Source organism: Lathyrus oleraceus, chromosome 2 (assembly GCF_024323335.1).
Source record: "Lathyrus oleraceus cultivar Zhongwan6 chromosome 2, CAAS_Psat_ZW6_1.0, whole genome shotgun sequence".
Lineage (NCBI taxonomy): Eukaryota > Viridiplantae > Streptophyta > Magnoliopsida > Fabales > Fabaceae > Lathyrus > Lathyrus oleraceus.
This window is the reverse complement of record NC_066580.1, coordinates 418,658,411-418,674,265: the sequence shown is the minus strand read 5'-3', so window position 1 is coordinate 418,674,265 and position 15,855 is coordinate 418,658,411. Positions and strand designations below refer to the sequence as shown.

The window sequence follows — 15,855 nt, the reverse complement described above, 5'->3', positions numbered from 1 at the left end:
GAGCCATAACAGAACTGTTCATAGTGAATGCCATAAGATCGCTTCTGCATGTTTGATGCTTTGTTTTAGAAAAAGAGTTCAAAAAAGTCACAAAAACAAAAAACATTGCCATTTTTATTGTTTTGAAAAAAAGTGAAAACAGAAAACAGAAAGACAGGGATCACAAAATTTGTTCAAAAAATGTCCTTCATTAATGATAATCATTAAAACATGATGAGGCCCTACAAAATGAATCACTACGCCTTGGGCAGAACGTAGGATTTTCATGCAAAATGACAAAACAACAGAAAATTACTCTGTTAGAAGAGTAACTGGAACCACTTCTTCAGCCGTCCAGTTGTTGATAGACCCCCCTGGTGCACACGGGCGAACCCAGTTATCCAGATCACAGTCACTGTCACAGTCTTCACTACTGGTTGCAGAGACGTCGCCATGATTCATCAGCCCAGCGCTGGTAAAGGTACTCGGACCCGCTTGACTATTCTGCTCTGCTTGGAGAGGCTCATAACCAACGCCAAATTTGTCTTCTTTGATAGGCAAATCCACCATCTTGCCCCAGCCTTCAGTTTTGCCAGAATCAACAACCTCCTTAGCCTGCTTGTAAGAAGTAATTGAAGCACCTGGCTTCCTCTGCTCAGCATACGCCACCTTCTCAAGAGCCACAGTCTCAAACGCCTGGCATAATGTTTCGTGGATCTCGCCGTCCACCTCAACATATTTGAACGAGGACAGATGACTCACCAGAATCTCTTCTTCACCGCACACAGTCACAATCTGACCGTTCCAGACATACTTGAGCTTTTGATGGAGAGTCGACGAGACTGCCCCTGCTGCATGAATCCATGGACGCCCCAACAAACAACTATAGGCAGGCTGGATGTCCATAACATAGAAGATGATATCGAAAACCTCAGGACCTATCTTCACAGGCAAGGTAACTTCTCCACACACAGAACGTTTGGATCCGTCGAAAGCACGAACGATCAGGTCACTGGGATTAAGCACAAACCCTTCCGCATCAATCTTCCTCAGAATCTGCTTAGGCAACACATTCAACGACGACCCGGTGTCTACCAATACATGAGACAACACTGCCCCCTTGCACTCCATGGTAATGTGCAAGGCTTTGTTATGGTTTCGCCCTTCAGGTGGTAAATCCAAGTTGGTGAAACCTACACCATGTCTGGTGCTCACATTGGCCATCACACCCTCCAGTTGATTGACAGAAATCTCTTGAGGCACGTAAGCCAGATTCAACATCTTCAGCAAGGCATTACGGTGTGCTTCAGAGCACATCAACAGTGAAAGTATAGAAATCTTGGACGGAGTCTGATTCAACTGATCCACAATCTTGTAGTCACTCTTCTTGATTATCTTCATAAACTCCTCCACGTCCTTCTCAAATGACCCCTCGGGCGCTTCTTTCTGAACAGGTTCTTCCTCAACCACAGCTTGCTTCCCCTTTGCTTTGGCGAGAGCTTCAGCATTATTGTCCCTCAAAGGCTGCGGTGCGAACAGACGACCGCTTCTGGTAAAACCTCCTGGACCCCCTACATTATCCACGGCCGGACCAACAGTTGCAGGAACTCTATTCGGTAAACCAATTGTCACTGGAGTTTGATTCACTGGTCTCGTCGGATTTTCAGCCCTTCTGTAATTGCGGTGAGCATTATCATACTTCCACGGCACAGCTCTACTATTCTCAACAGCCCTTCTTTCAGACGCAACGATAGTAGTTGGAACACTGATGGTTACAGGCACGGGAATGGTAACTGGTGTACCATTGGCTGCAGGTGCACTGACGATCCTTTGTCCACGTTCTTCAGACGGTTTAAAGTAAATGGTGATAGTTGATGCTGTTCCATGATCTTTTACAGCCCTACTGAATTGTAAACAACCTTCATCCATCATACCCTGGATACCGGTCCTTAACTGGTCGCAACCATTCTCAGATTCTGCACAGCCCAAACAATCTTCATCACAGCCCGGGTAGACACCCCCATTCAGCAGACGACCCTTCACAACTAGCAGAGAAGTCTGAACATCATCAACATTAACAACCAGATCTTCATCTTCTTTCCCCTCAATATTGTTCACTCTATGCCCACCATGCTGAGGCATAGGGTTGTTCACGACGTTAGGCACTGGAGCGAAGTTGATTGCCTTGGCATCGATCAAATCTTGAACCTTGTGCTGGAGAGCTCGACACTTCTCGGTATGGTGGCCTGGTGCCCCAGAGTGAAAGTCACAACAGACGTTTGCATCATAACCAGGAGGCAGCACTGTAGGCGGAGCCATTGTACGCAACTCAATCATCCCCAACTTGAGTAGTTCGGGTAATAACTCTGTGTAAGACATGGGCAGAGGATCAAATCTTCTATCAGCCTGCAATTTCTGTCTGGGCTGATAAGGACGTTGCTGTTGTTGTTGTTGTTGCGGTTGTTGAACTCTTGGTTGTTGTTGTTGACGAGGTTGAGGTACCGGAATAGTCACTGCAGCTACTGGACGATATTGATCTCTGTTAGCATTTGTTCTGTACACACCCCCTCTGTGCTGTACAACATTGGTCTCTCCTTCTCTACGGCGAGGTGCCCCAGAGAAGGGTTTCTTTAATGAAGACGAGGAACCAGCATCATGGATCCTACCAGCTTTGATTAGACTCTCAGTCCTCTCTCCACAAATGACAACATCAGAAAAACTACCGAACGGGCAACTCCCCATCCGGTCCATAAACACACCTTGAAGAGTACCGATAAACATGTCTGTCAACTCCCTCTCCAGCATAGGGGGTTGAACTCTAGCAGCCAGTTCACGCCACCTCTGAGCGTACTCCTTGAAGCTTTCTCCGGATTTCTGACATAGACTCTGCAGCTGAGTCCGGCTAGGCGCCATGTCCATGTTATGTTTGTACTGTCTGAGGAACGCTTCACCCAGATCTCTCCAGCATCGGATCGAATCTCTCTTCAATTCCATGTACCAGTCCAAAGAAGCCCCAGATAGACTATCTTGGAAAAAATACATCCACATCTTTTCATCATCGGTATACGCAGAGATTTTTCGATAATAAGCCTGCACATGGGTGCGAGGGCAAGAAGTACCGTTGTATTTGTCGAAGGACGGCGCTTTGAACTTGTGAGGGATTCTCAAACCTTCAACCAACCCCATATTGGTGACATCAAAACCGAGAGAATTTTGACTTTCCATAGCACGGATCTTCTCGGCAAGAGATTCAACCTTACGATCTCTCTCATTAACCCTTCCTAGAATGTCTTCGTCTTCACTGAGCAGAGAGAACATATCCTCTTGTCTGTCAACAATCGTAGCAGGATTACGGGCCGGAGTACGGACTACTCTGGCATTAGCGGCATCTGGAACAATAGGTTGACCGTTGATTCGAATACCCCCCAACTCTTCACCTACAGCATAGTTGTTGACGGGTACGGCAGTAGCAACATTGTTATCATTGACCGGGCCTCCCTCTGGCGGAGCATTGTTGATCGGTGGATTTGCAGCCTCTTGTCTCTGAACCATAGCTCGAAGTTCTTCTTGACCTTGCGCAACCCCTTGCATCATATTCATAAACTGGGCCATGCTAGCCTTCATCTCAGCCAACTCAGCTTGAAATTGATCCATACTTCTCTGTCGATTCAGTCTTGTTAAGTAGCGGTGCGGACGTTGATCAGCTATCCTGCCTGAACAGGAACCAAGAGTGAGAAGTCACGATCAAGAACACCTGTTATGCAAAATGATATGAGTATGATGCTAATGATGCGTATGATGCACATGATATGCTCATTTCTCAGGCATTCAAAGAGCCTGACCCATCCTGAAAAGATGGCAACCTGCAGCAACAAGAGAACAAACAGATACAGGGAAATGCTGACATCCTTATATACACATAAGGGTAAAAAGGCATACAACCAATGTCAACAGAATATCTGAATAAACAACGTACAAAAGAAAAAGAATCCCATCCAACAAGCCTGGAGGTGATTCTTAACAAAAAGATCCAAGAGATGGCTTACACGCAAATGAATCCCATCCAACAAGCCTGGAGGTGATTCTCAACAAAATGCAATCAGAGATACAAACTAAGACAGACGGTCTTCCGGAATGAGGGTCTTCAGGTAATGGCACTGGTCTATCAACAGCGAGCATTCTGAGCAATCTGGTAAAGGAGTGATCTTCTCTTTCAACTGTCTTCTGAGCTCCAAGACTTCTCCTCCAAGGTGGTCCTCTGATCTTTGTCTCAACTCCATCTCCTTCTTCAACTGAGCATCTTTGTCTCTGAGTTGCTTCTCCAAGTCTCTGATCTTCTTCTGATAACTGGCTTCTGCTCTCTGCAGTCTCAAGCGCTCCCGGTGTTCTGCATCTAACATACTCTCCATCTCCTCGTAGGATCTCTTCTTACTTCTCAGTCTGCTAGCATCTTCTCCTTGCACTTCCCTGAGTTGATGGGCCAAGTGCAGCTTATCAGCTTTGGCTTTGTACAGCTCCATATGAGTATCTTGCTCCTTCTCTCTCAAACGGCGATTCTCCATTAGGGCTTGCTTGTAGTGCTCCGCAGACACACTCTCAGCAAGGATCAAAGGTGGTTGCTCCTGCAACGGCTCCATCCTATCGTAGGGTAACAACAAAGTTTCTACTCTCTCCTTGACCCAATCAGTGTAATCGGGCATAGCAACGGCAAACTTCTTCCCTAAGACGGATCCATCTCTGACACCAATGGACTTCCAAGCTCTTCCAATCTGCTCCAACCTAACAGGGTCATCCTTCTTCTCAAAACAAAAACTCTCAGCTATCTCTGCTTCGAGTGGTCTTCTACTCATCACAAACCCCAACTGGCGAAGAGAAAGAACTGGGTTGTAATTGATGCAACCCCTAGTCCCTATGAGTGGCACATTACGGAATCCTCCACAGCTCATAATGACGTTACGCACATCCATCCGGTAAGATTGCCACCTGATATCATAGGAGGTAAGAGACATAACCCTCTGAGTCCATTTATGCGTGCTCTGAGCATCCACAAAAGGTCCACTGACTGGCAGAAGAGACAAGAACCATCTGAGCAAAAGTGGGAGACAACACCTGATAGCCCCACCCTTACCATGCCTACTGTGAATAGCATAGTAAGTGTCAGCCAATAGAGTAGGAACTGGATTTCCTCCAATGAAAATGCTGACTGCAGCATAGTCAACAAAATTCGGCATACTCGGAAACAAGACGATCCCATAGATCATGACGGCCAACTGAGCATGAAAGGCTTCCCAACTTCCCTTCTCTGCTTCTTCTCTAGCTACCCTCAACAGAAATTTCAAAGGCAATCCTACAACATCCCCACTGGACTTCCAACTATCACTGACTTCCTTGATACCCAAGTGGAGAGCTCTGGCAATCAATCTAAAGTCAACCTCCTTTGGGACGTCTAAGAAGGGAGTCTGGTGCTGAACTGGGATACTCAACATGATAGAATACTCCTCGAGAGTCGGTGCTAACTGGTAATCCTGGAAAGTGAAGCATCTGAGCTCTGGATCATAAAACTGTAGTAGCGTCTGCAGAGGCACTGGATCTACTACCGTCTTCAATACTGTCAAGATATCCCCATACCGCCCGACAAAACTCTTCAGTCGATCGTCTGTCACGAGGCTACCCAACTCAGCTAGCGGAGTCAACGGCTCACGGTGGAAACTGTAGGAACAGGTCTTCCGCTTCGGCTCGGGGACCGTTGCCATCTCTATCAGTAGACAAGCTCGGGAATGTACCTGAGAAATGATATGCATGCAGGGATTAGTTTTTTTCTTTTTTTTTTTTTTTCTTTTTTTTTTGGATTTTTTTTTTGCGTTTCTTTTGAAAAATAAATATGCTATGATGCACATGATGCAGACTGGACTGGCTGGTTGTGCAATCTCTGATCACTAGGTCGAAGCTTCAGTCAAAATCGGAACATAAATCCCACTTAAGGTTAACTGAACACTGTCTGAACACAAAGTCACCATCAGAACCAAGTCACCAACAGAACCGAGTCACCAATGGTACCTGTAATGAAATAACCCTTCCCCACTCACGGGTGTAGTCTAGGCCAGGGTAAAGCTTGAGAGAAACGCAGCATAAATAACCTTTCGCAGAATACTGTCATATACACACCCGAAGTATGTAACGACAGCATCCCACCAGGGTCTGAACTGCTCGTGATATCAATGTTCCGCTAAGTGGCGCCATACCACCCGCTTCCCATGAATCACTCTATTCCTAGGTATCCTAGATTGCACTCATGGTCTGGGTATTGGACCTTTTACCTCAACTGACTCTTCCCCCCCACACAGAGAGAAACAACAACCAGCCAGGTGAACAGATGAATAAATGCAAACATTAATGCAAACATAAATGCAAACAATAGACAATGAATGCAAACAGTAAATAATGAATGCAATAAATAAACACAGCACAAAGCAACCAAAACCCTAACCTAGAGAGCGCTAGGAGAGACTCGCTCAGGGAAGATGGACCAGCATAGGTCAACTTCTCTATTATCCCCAGCAGAGTCGCCAGCTGTCGCATCACGCGAAAAACCGGCGGGAAAACAAGAACAACAGAGCCGCCACCGTGCGTTATTTATCCCAAAAGAGGGAAAGGAAACGCTCAGAGTAAACCTGGGAAAAGACATGGTCTCGCGACCAAAGAGTATGGGTTCGGGAGTCGGTTATGCGAAGGGAAGGTATTAGCACCCCTACGCATCCGTCGTACTCGACGGGATCCACGCACAAAAGGAAGGAAATTGGTTGCTAAACACTGCTCAAACTCACACACACACTGGCTGAAAGAGACACAAGAAAACAAGACTGAAACTGACTCGGCAGGATATCGCATCCTGGGCCTACTTAGTCTATCAGGCATAGACATCAGAGTCGAAGTAGTTCGGACTGGGGAAACGACACATGCTCGCTAGGATATCGCATCCTATGCATACGTATCTCCATTGGACGAAGGAGAATCAGAGCATTCGTAGCTCGGCTGACACACACACAAACAAACGCTGGCAAAGGCAAACATGGAGCCTGAATGCCAATCACTGGGCTTACATCAGCATCCGAACCAACAAAACCCACACTGGAACCTAACTGCCACTCGATGGACTTACATCAGCTTCCAAGCACACAACAATACAAAACAAAGACACAGGCGCCCGGAGAGATCTGCTCAATCTCCTGCCTACATACTTCATCTGGTGTGAAGATCAGGGCGATGTAGTTCCCCTACGCAGGGATAAAGGACTAGCCTAACCAGATAACAGAGGGAGACACAACTCTAGGGAGACTACGACTCGAGCCTAGATGTTGTCATGCAAAATCATCCCTAAGTTAAGGTTTCTAGCTAAATGGCACGCGGGCCGACCTATCCTAAGCATGGCTCACACAGGAAGCAAGCCACGCACACTTAACTTGCACAGGAAGCAAGTCTAAACTAATCCTAACTTGCACAGGAAGCAAGTCAAACAATCCTATCTTGCACAGGAAGCAAGTCAAACAATCCTACAAGCACAGATAGCACACGCTATACACAAACAAGTGGCTCAAACAAGGGTTAGGTTTTAGTCAAGGGGTCATATCAACCTCAACAAACAAACCTCTGGAACTGGGTGAATGTTGCTCTTAACCATGCCATTGAGGGGCTAAGGTGAAGCAGATGAAAGGATGAAGTGAGGATGAGACCTCACAGCTCTTATCCCTGGCCTGGGAGAGCTCAAGACAAGAATGTGTGGGTTCAGAAAGTGGGAACCCTTCTACACATTTAAAACTGACTCAACTGTACAGTTGTACAAGATCTTGGGTTTGTATCCGCAATGCATCAACACAGTGGTGTGAGCAAGGCAGATGACACACTGAATAGTGGGGGATAGATTGCATATCCCTACCTTCCACCAATTGCCTCTTCACTTAGGAGGACTTTGACTCTATGCGAGGACAAAATTAAACAATCACAAACATTGCCTCTTAAGGAGGACTTCAGACAGTTGCCTGGCCAAGTAACAGGCCAGGTCTTCCAGACTACATGAAGTAAAAGAGACATACCTCAATGCAAATTGCTTATACAAGCAAAGCAAAGCAAAAGTTCACAAGGAACTAAAAGCAACTAAAGTACCTGAAATCAGTCAAGCACAGTTAGTATACAAGTTCAAACAAAGCAAACAGAAACAGACACCAACAGTCAATTAGGGGCACATGGATGTGCAAGGCACAAGGCTTAAGGCATGTGAGCCAAGCCACCTACAAAACAAAGAGGTTAGACAATGATACTTGAGTAAGCTCAATCAAAAGAATTGGTCTTAATGGCCATTTGATGGTCAACCTGAAAACACAAACTCAAAGGTGAGTAACAGGACCACTAGGGCAAGCCTAGGGTCAAAAGTGAATGAGAAAGTAAAAACAGCAAGGGGTAAGTATCCAAAATCATGTTCAAACAATTAGGAAACAAAACCAATTGGGCTCACATCCATATCAATCACTATCATCATTTCATGAACCACTTAGGTCAAAACATGGCAAACAGAAGCTCATAGAAGTCAACAGAAAGACTTAACTCAAAAGCAATCTAAACATTTTCCAAAAATCACGAAATAAATCATGATCAAACCTAACACATAGCATGGTAAGCATGTCAAATTTCATCCCATTTGGACAAGTGGAAGGCAGTCAATGAAAATCAGAAAGTCAAAGCAATTTTGAACATGCTCAAAGAAGTCAACCAAACATGCATCAACTTAGAAAAATCATAAGTCAAGAATGGTGTATGATAAATGAATGGGATCAAAACCATGGTAAAGATGAGGATGTCTAGTTATATCATGTAAAATTTCATGTCCATCCAATAAAGTATGAGAATTTCACAAATGAAATGGGAACATGTGTCACACAAAGTCAACATTTGACTAGGCAGGGAAGAAAAATCTCAAACAAATGGAAAATAGTTCAATTAAATCCAAGAAAATTCACATGTAAACTAGACATACAAGAGTAAGTTCATGCAAAAAACCAAGTCATTTGGAGGTCAAGAAGCATGGCAATGAAAATCATGAAGTTGGACATCAATGGTGTGATACCAATTGTCACACCCTAATTCAAAAAATCATATCTCACAAACTACAAATGATAAATTCACAAACTCTACACCAAAATCACGATGAGTGTGTCTAGTTTAAGAACAAAAAATTTGGGAGCCATTGGATACATTCTCATCATTTCACAATTGATTTGGCAAAGTGTACAAAATTTGGTCACATGTCACAAACCCTAGCACCATTTAAAATTCGACCATGAAAAAATTCTGGAAAATATATGACAAAAAACTAGAGATCAAGATGGACACAACACAAAAAATCCCATTAAATTTGGATTAAAAATGAACAAGTTATGATTTTTGTAAGTTTGAGTGATTAAATGAAATAAAAATTGAAAATTAAATGGATTAATGGAATAAATAAAGAAACAATGGGGGGGGGGGGGGGGGTCAACGCCCCGGTCAACGCGCCCAGTAGCAGCGCTCCTTTTTAAATATATATTTTAGAAGGCATTTAATAATTGAATTGGCATCGCGCCCCAGTGGTAAAACACTTGGTATTTGAAGCAAGGGTCTGGGGTTCGAATCCCCCTCGCCCCAGGCCTTTTGGAATTTATTCAATGGCTTATGGCAATGCAATTTACAAACGCTACAGTACACAAATTGCAGAAAACATATTACAGTAACATATTCCATCACATGTTCACATCACATGCATCTTCCAAATTTTTTTTTTCTCCAAATTCAAAAACAGGTATACCAATACGTGCATCTTCCATCACATGTTCACAATCCAACAATAGTTTTCAATGATTTATGCTAACATGAGAGAAACAAACCAAAACATATTCACATATGAAACTTTGAGACAACATAACTCCACAAATACTCAACCGTTTTCAGTGACTCAAAGCTCATAATGATCAGGAAGGTGCACTCTTCAAAAAGCATAGCATCATTTTGATAGAAGAGAGATTCGAAATACATACCAGTTTTGGGGAACTGAGATGAATCGTGGTTTTTTGGTGTTGTTGGCCTAAAACAGATGCTCAATAAGCCTCCAAATGATGAATGAGTGAAGGAGTTTGGCTTGAAACGACTTGAAAAGGTCTAGAACTCGGACTGCCATTGTTGAGTTCATGTAGAAAACAGTCGGGAATGAAGCTTTACAGTTGAAGAAACCATGTTTGAATGAGCTCCATATGTTGTTTTGATGATGTTTTAGGTAAGGCAAAGCTTAGTCTCTTTGAGACTTTTGACAGATTTTTGCAAAAGTGTAAAAATGAAGCTTTTTTTTTTAGAATGAGTTTTCTGTGATCTCTTGTCTTATGGCTGCTGCTACTAATGTTTCTAATGACAGAAAAATGATCTCCCAAAATTCTGTTGGATAGTACAAGGCATGGTATGGAAGTATGGAGTGGAAATGTCCTTTTGTTCCAAAATTTAAGCAAGTTGGCATGGCCTCTTGTTTTGCTGGTTTTTTTGGCTGCAAAATCTATTCATAATGACAGAGAATGGCCTCTAAATTTTCTGTTTTGATGAGTACAAGGCATGGCTAAAGTGCAAGTATGGATGGCATGGTGTAATTGTACTTTTATCCAAATTTCAAGCAAGTTGAAGAATGGCTTCATGTACTGCATAATTGAGCTTGCAAACACATTCTAAATGACATTTATGAGCTGTTCCAATTGGCCAAATGTTGAAAAAAAGTTTAAATCAAAAAGTCAACTCTTGGTCAAACTTACATTTAAATGAAAAAGGTCAAAATATGCCATTTTGATTGGTGAAGTTTTGGCTCATGAAATTTATATTTTTGGAAAGAGGGGATCAAATGTGACTTGTAGGAAAAAACCCCACCAAAATTGGCCAAACGGTTTGAGAGATATGGCCTTTTGAAGTTCAAGATTTTCTGAAATCGATTCAATCATAACTTGCCAACCACACATGGGAATTGAGAGTTCTTGGACTTTTTGGAAATGGGAGAACAAGATCTTCAACTTTCATGTTGGGCAAAAATTCATTTGAGGCTTGTATCACAATGTAAGTTTGAGGATCAAAACTTTCCATTTTTGGTAAGTTTCAGTTACAGGCCCAGTTTCCGTTTTGGGAAATTCATGATCTGGCTTCAAATTCTTCCATGATGGTGTTTGGCATGATATATGATGACTATTTGGACATGAATGAACTCTCACAAACCAATTCCAATCATCCAATCACTGATTAAATGGACAGTTGACCAACAGTTGACTTTTAGGGTTTCTGATTGATTGTGCATTGACTGATGACTTCAAAACCCTAATTCCTTGAGAAATTGACTTCAAATGATGTCCCAAGTTGTATGAACTCTTGATTATTGACCATGGTGCCCAAATTCCACAAGAATGACCACCAACCATTGCCTTGACTGACAGTTGACTTTCTTAGGGTTTTTGACTGTCTGGGCATGAACTGCTGACCTCTGAGCCCTTAACCCTTGACCAAAATACTTCAAATAGACCTCCAAGCCATGTGAACTTGTTGGACAAACCCCAAGGCCTTGATTCAATGAGAAATTCCTTTGCTTGCTTGGTTGACTGATCAGGAGATTAGTTTGACCTAATTCTTGATTGCTTGCTCTTGAGGCAACTGAGGGACAATGCAAATGTTATGCAATGGACCATGATATGCTATGACCTAATATGAAAATGTATGTATAATGATAGGTGCAAATTTGAGGTGCTACACTTGGCATTATGGTGGGGAGGTATATTGTAATGGGGAAAAAGTTGAAGAGCAATCTGCAAGTGAAACCACCGTGCTAAAGGTGGATAATGCCGGTCCCAGCGGTTTCACTCGCAGCGGTAGGCTGTTTGCTCCGGATGCTTTGAGGAGGGGGGAGGAAGAAAAAGAGAAAAAAGAAAAGGCCGAGGCTTTAGCCAGGGCGAAAGGAAAATCTGTGGTGAATAATGAAGGTACTCCTGTGACGGCACCGACGCCTGCGGGGTCGGATATTAAATTTGATGATGAAGCTGAGGAATTTCTGAGGATCATCAAGAAGTCGGAGTATAAGTTGGTTGATCACTTGCAGCAGACTCCGTCCAAAATCTCCATTCTTTCACTGTTACTGAGCTCAGAGGGGCATAGGGAGGCCTTATTGAAGATTTTGAAGAAGGCCTATGTTCCTCAAGAAATCACAATTAACCAACTGGAGACCGTGGTATCTAATGTTCATGCCAGCCATGGGCTGGGTTTCACGGATATGGACCTGACAGTGGACGGCAGAAATCATAATCGGGCTTTACACATTGCAATGGAATGCAAAGGAGCCGTGCTTTCGCATGTGCTGGTTGATACCGGCTCCTCTTTGAATGTGTTGCCTAAGAAGGCCTTGGCAAAGCTAAACTGTGAAGGGCTGATTTTGACCCCGACTGATTTAATTGTGCGGGCTTTTGATGGGTCAAAGCGAGCCGTGTTTGGAGAAGTGGAGTTACCAGTAAAGATTGGCCCGGAGGTGTTTAAGTCAACCTTCTATGTTATGGACATCCAACCAGCTTACAGTTGCTTGTTGGGTCGCCCATGGATTCATGCTGCGGGAGCAGTTACGTCGACTTTGCACCAGAAGCTCAAGTATATCTGGGGAGGCCAAGTCGTCACCGTCTGCGGAGAGGAAGACATCTTTGTCAGCCATCTGTCTTCGTTCAAGTACGTGGAGATGGATGGAGAAATATGGGAGACGCCGAGTCAGGCTTTCGAAACCGTCAAGGTGGAGAATGCCCTGTTCGTCAAGCAAGAGGAAGAGAAACCATCCATCGCTTCATACAAGCAAGCTGCTGAGGTGGTCAAAAGCGGAGAAGCTCCAGGCTGGGGCAGGATAATGGAGGTCCCTGAGAAGAAGGACCGATTCGGGGTTGGATATAAGCCGAGCCGAGGCTCTGGGCCGAGCAGAGGGGGTCGTGTGCCTGTAACTTTCACCAGTGCTGGAATGCTAGATCCGGACCACATCTGCATGATGGGTGAGGATACTGACAGCGACTGTGATATGGACCGGTGGATAACACCGTGCGCACCAGGGATGGAAATCCACAACTGGAAGGCCGAAGAGATCATCCGGGTCACTCTCCTCGAAGAGTAATATTTTTCATGTTTTCAGTTTTATTTGCATGCAAACCTTACGTGTTGCCCGACACGTAATGGTTCATTGTAAGGGCCACCTCATGTCATAATTTGCAAGATTTTGCATCATAAATAAAAGGATGTTTTTTCAGTTAAAAGCGGTGTTCCTTGTTTTTCATTTATTTTTGCAGTTTAAAAATAAAAACTAAATAAAAATGGCAATGTTTTCATTTTCCTTTTTCAATTTTTCACACCGGTTCTAAAGCAATGCATGAATCAACATTCATGCAGATGCGATTCCTCTCCGGATTTCATTGATAACAATCCTGTTACACCTCTATATGATTTCGACAATCCGATCTATCTTGCTGAAGAAGAAGACGAAGAAGATTGTGAACTGCCAGGGGAATTAACCAGGTTGTTAAAACGAGAGGAGAAGGTGATTCAGCCGCATGAGGAACAGATAGAGGTGGTGAATCTGGGTACCGACGAGGCTAAGAAAAAGGTGAAAATCGGGGCTGCTTTGGAGGAAAGTGTAAAGAGCAGAATGGTGGCGTTGTTGAAAGAGTATGTCGACATCTTTGCCTGGTCTTATCAAGATATGCCAGGGTTGGATACCGATATCGTTGTGCACAAGCTACCGTTGAGAACAGATTGTCCTCCAGTGAAGCAGAAGTTGCGCAGAACTCGACCGGATATGGCAATGAAGATTAAGGAAGAAGTGCAAAAGCAGTGGGATGCTGGTTTCCTTGCTGTCACTAATTATCCGCCATGGGTTGCGAACATTGTGCCAGTCCCGAAGAAAGATGGGAAGGTGAGAATGTGTGTGGACTACCGAGATCTGAATAGAGCTAGTCCGAAAGATGATTTTCCGCTACCTCACATTGACGTGTTGGTAGATAATACCGCTCAATTCTCGGTGTTTTCCTTCATGGATGGCTTTTCTGGCTATAATCAAATCAAAATGTCGCCAGATGATATGGAGAAAACAACGTTCATTACACCGTGGGGTACCTTTTGTTACAAGGTGATGCCATTCGGTCTCAAGAACGCCGGTGCTACTTATCAGAGAGCCATGGTGACTTTGTTTCATGATATGATTCATCATGAAATTGAATGCTATGTTGATGACATGATAGCGAAGTCCCAGACAGAAGAGGGGCATTTGGTAGATCTGGCCAAGCTGTTTGACCGGTTGAGACAGTTCAGACTGAGGTTGAATCCGAACAAGTGCACGTTCGGAGTGCGGTCCGGTAAATTGCTGGGGTTCATTGTAAGTGAGAAAGGAATCGAGGTTGATCCTGCAAAAGTAAAAGCGATAAAAGAAATGCCTGAACCAAGAACGGAGAAAGAGGTTCGTGGTTTCTTAGGTAGATTGAACTACATTTCACGGTTCATATCTCACCTAACAGCCACGTGTGAACCGATTTTCAAATTGTTGAGAAAAGATCAAACGGTCAGGTGGAATGATGATTGCCAAGCGGCGTTTGAAAAAATAAAAGAGTATTTGCAGGAGCCTCCGATTCTGATGCCTCCTGTGGAGGGAAGACCGTTAATTCTGTACATGACAGTCCTCGAGGGGTCTATGGGGTGTGTATTGGGGCAGCATGACGAGTCTGGTCGAAAAGAGCATGCCATATACTACCTTAGCAAAAAGTTTACCGACTGTGAAACAAGATATTCACTGCTCGAGAAAACTTGCTGTGCTTTGGTCTGGGCTGCTCGCCGACTAAGGCAGTACATGCTGGTTCATACCACTTTGTTGATTTCCAAGATGGATCCGATCAAGTACATTTTTGAAAAGCCAGCATTGACCGGATGGGTTGCGAGGTGGCAAATGATTTTGACAGAATATGATATTCAGTACACCTCTCAGAAAGCGATCAAGGGGAGTGTATTGTCTGATTACCTCGCCCAGCAACCCATTGATGATTATCAACCGATGAAGTTTGAATTCCCTGATGAGGACATCATGTTTCTCAAATCGAAAGATTGCGAGGAACCGATCCCGGAGGAGGGGCCTGACCCTGAATCCGAATGGATTCTGATGTTTGATGGGGCCGTTAACGTGAACGGAAGCGGTGTTGGTGCTGTTTTGGTTACGCCGAAAGGATCCCATATTCCTTTTGCTGCCCGGCTAACATTTGAGTGCACCAACAACGTAGCTGAATACGAAGCTTGCATATTGGGTATCGAAGAGGCGATTGATTTGAGAATCAAGAACCTTGTCATATATGGAGATTTAGCTCTGGTGATAAATCAGGTTAACGGAAAATGGTATACGCATCAATCTCATTTGGTTCCGTATCGAGATTATACGAGGAGATTGTTGACGTTTTTCACCAAGGTGAAGATGCATCATGTGCCTAGAGAGGAGAATCCTTTGGCAGATGCTTTGGCTACTCTAGCTGCCTTGATTAAGGTGCAGAGGTGGAATCAATTCCCCAGTGTGGAGGTTGGACGTCTGGATAGACCGGCTTATGTGTTTGCTGTTGATGCAGCGCCTGATGATGAGAAGCCGTGGTATTATGATATCAAACGCTATCTTGAGACCCAAGAATATCCTGAGGGAGCGTCTAAGAAAGACAGAAAGACTCTGCGGAGGTTGGCCATGGTATTCTACCTGAATAAGGATGGGGTTTTATATAAGAGAAATTTTGATTGGGTCTTGCTCAGATGTGTTGATGATGCAGAAGCAAGCCAATTGAT

General features: G+C 44.0%; 1 protein-coding gene across 2 annotated transcripts in view; it reads right to left on the bottom strand.

The window, feature by feature from the left end:
• Window positions 1-229: 229 nt before the first annotated feature.
• The window catches only part of LOC127119854 (uncharacterized), a 47,276-nt gene continuing 31,650 nt past the window's right edge, over window positions 230-15,855 (bottom strand). Inside the window, exons 1-2 of one of the 2 annotated variants that reach the window (XM_051050203.1) lie at window positions 8,070-9,419; window positions 230-3,692 (exon numbers count right to left, since the gene is read on the bottom strand). In XM_051050203.1, the coding sequence (XP_050906160.1) occupies window positions 292-3,633 (3,342 nt within the window). In that variant the 5' untranslated portion in view covers window positions 3,634-3,692; window positions 8,070-9,419 and the 3' untranslated portion in view covers window positions 230-291. Of the gene's footprint in view, window positions 3,693-8,069; window positions 9,420-15,855 lie in introns of those variants that run through there. The other variant, XM_051050201.1, reaches the window with a different exon arrangement.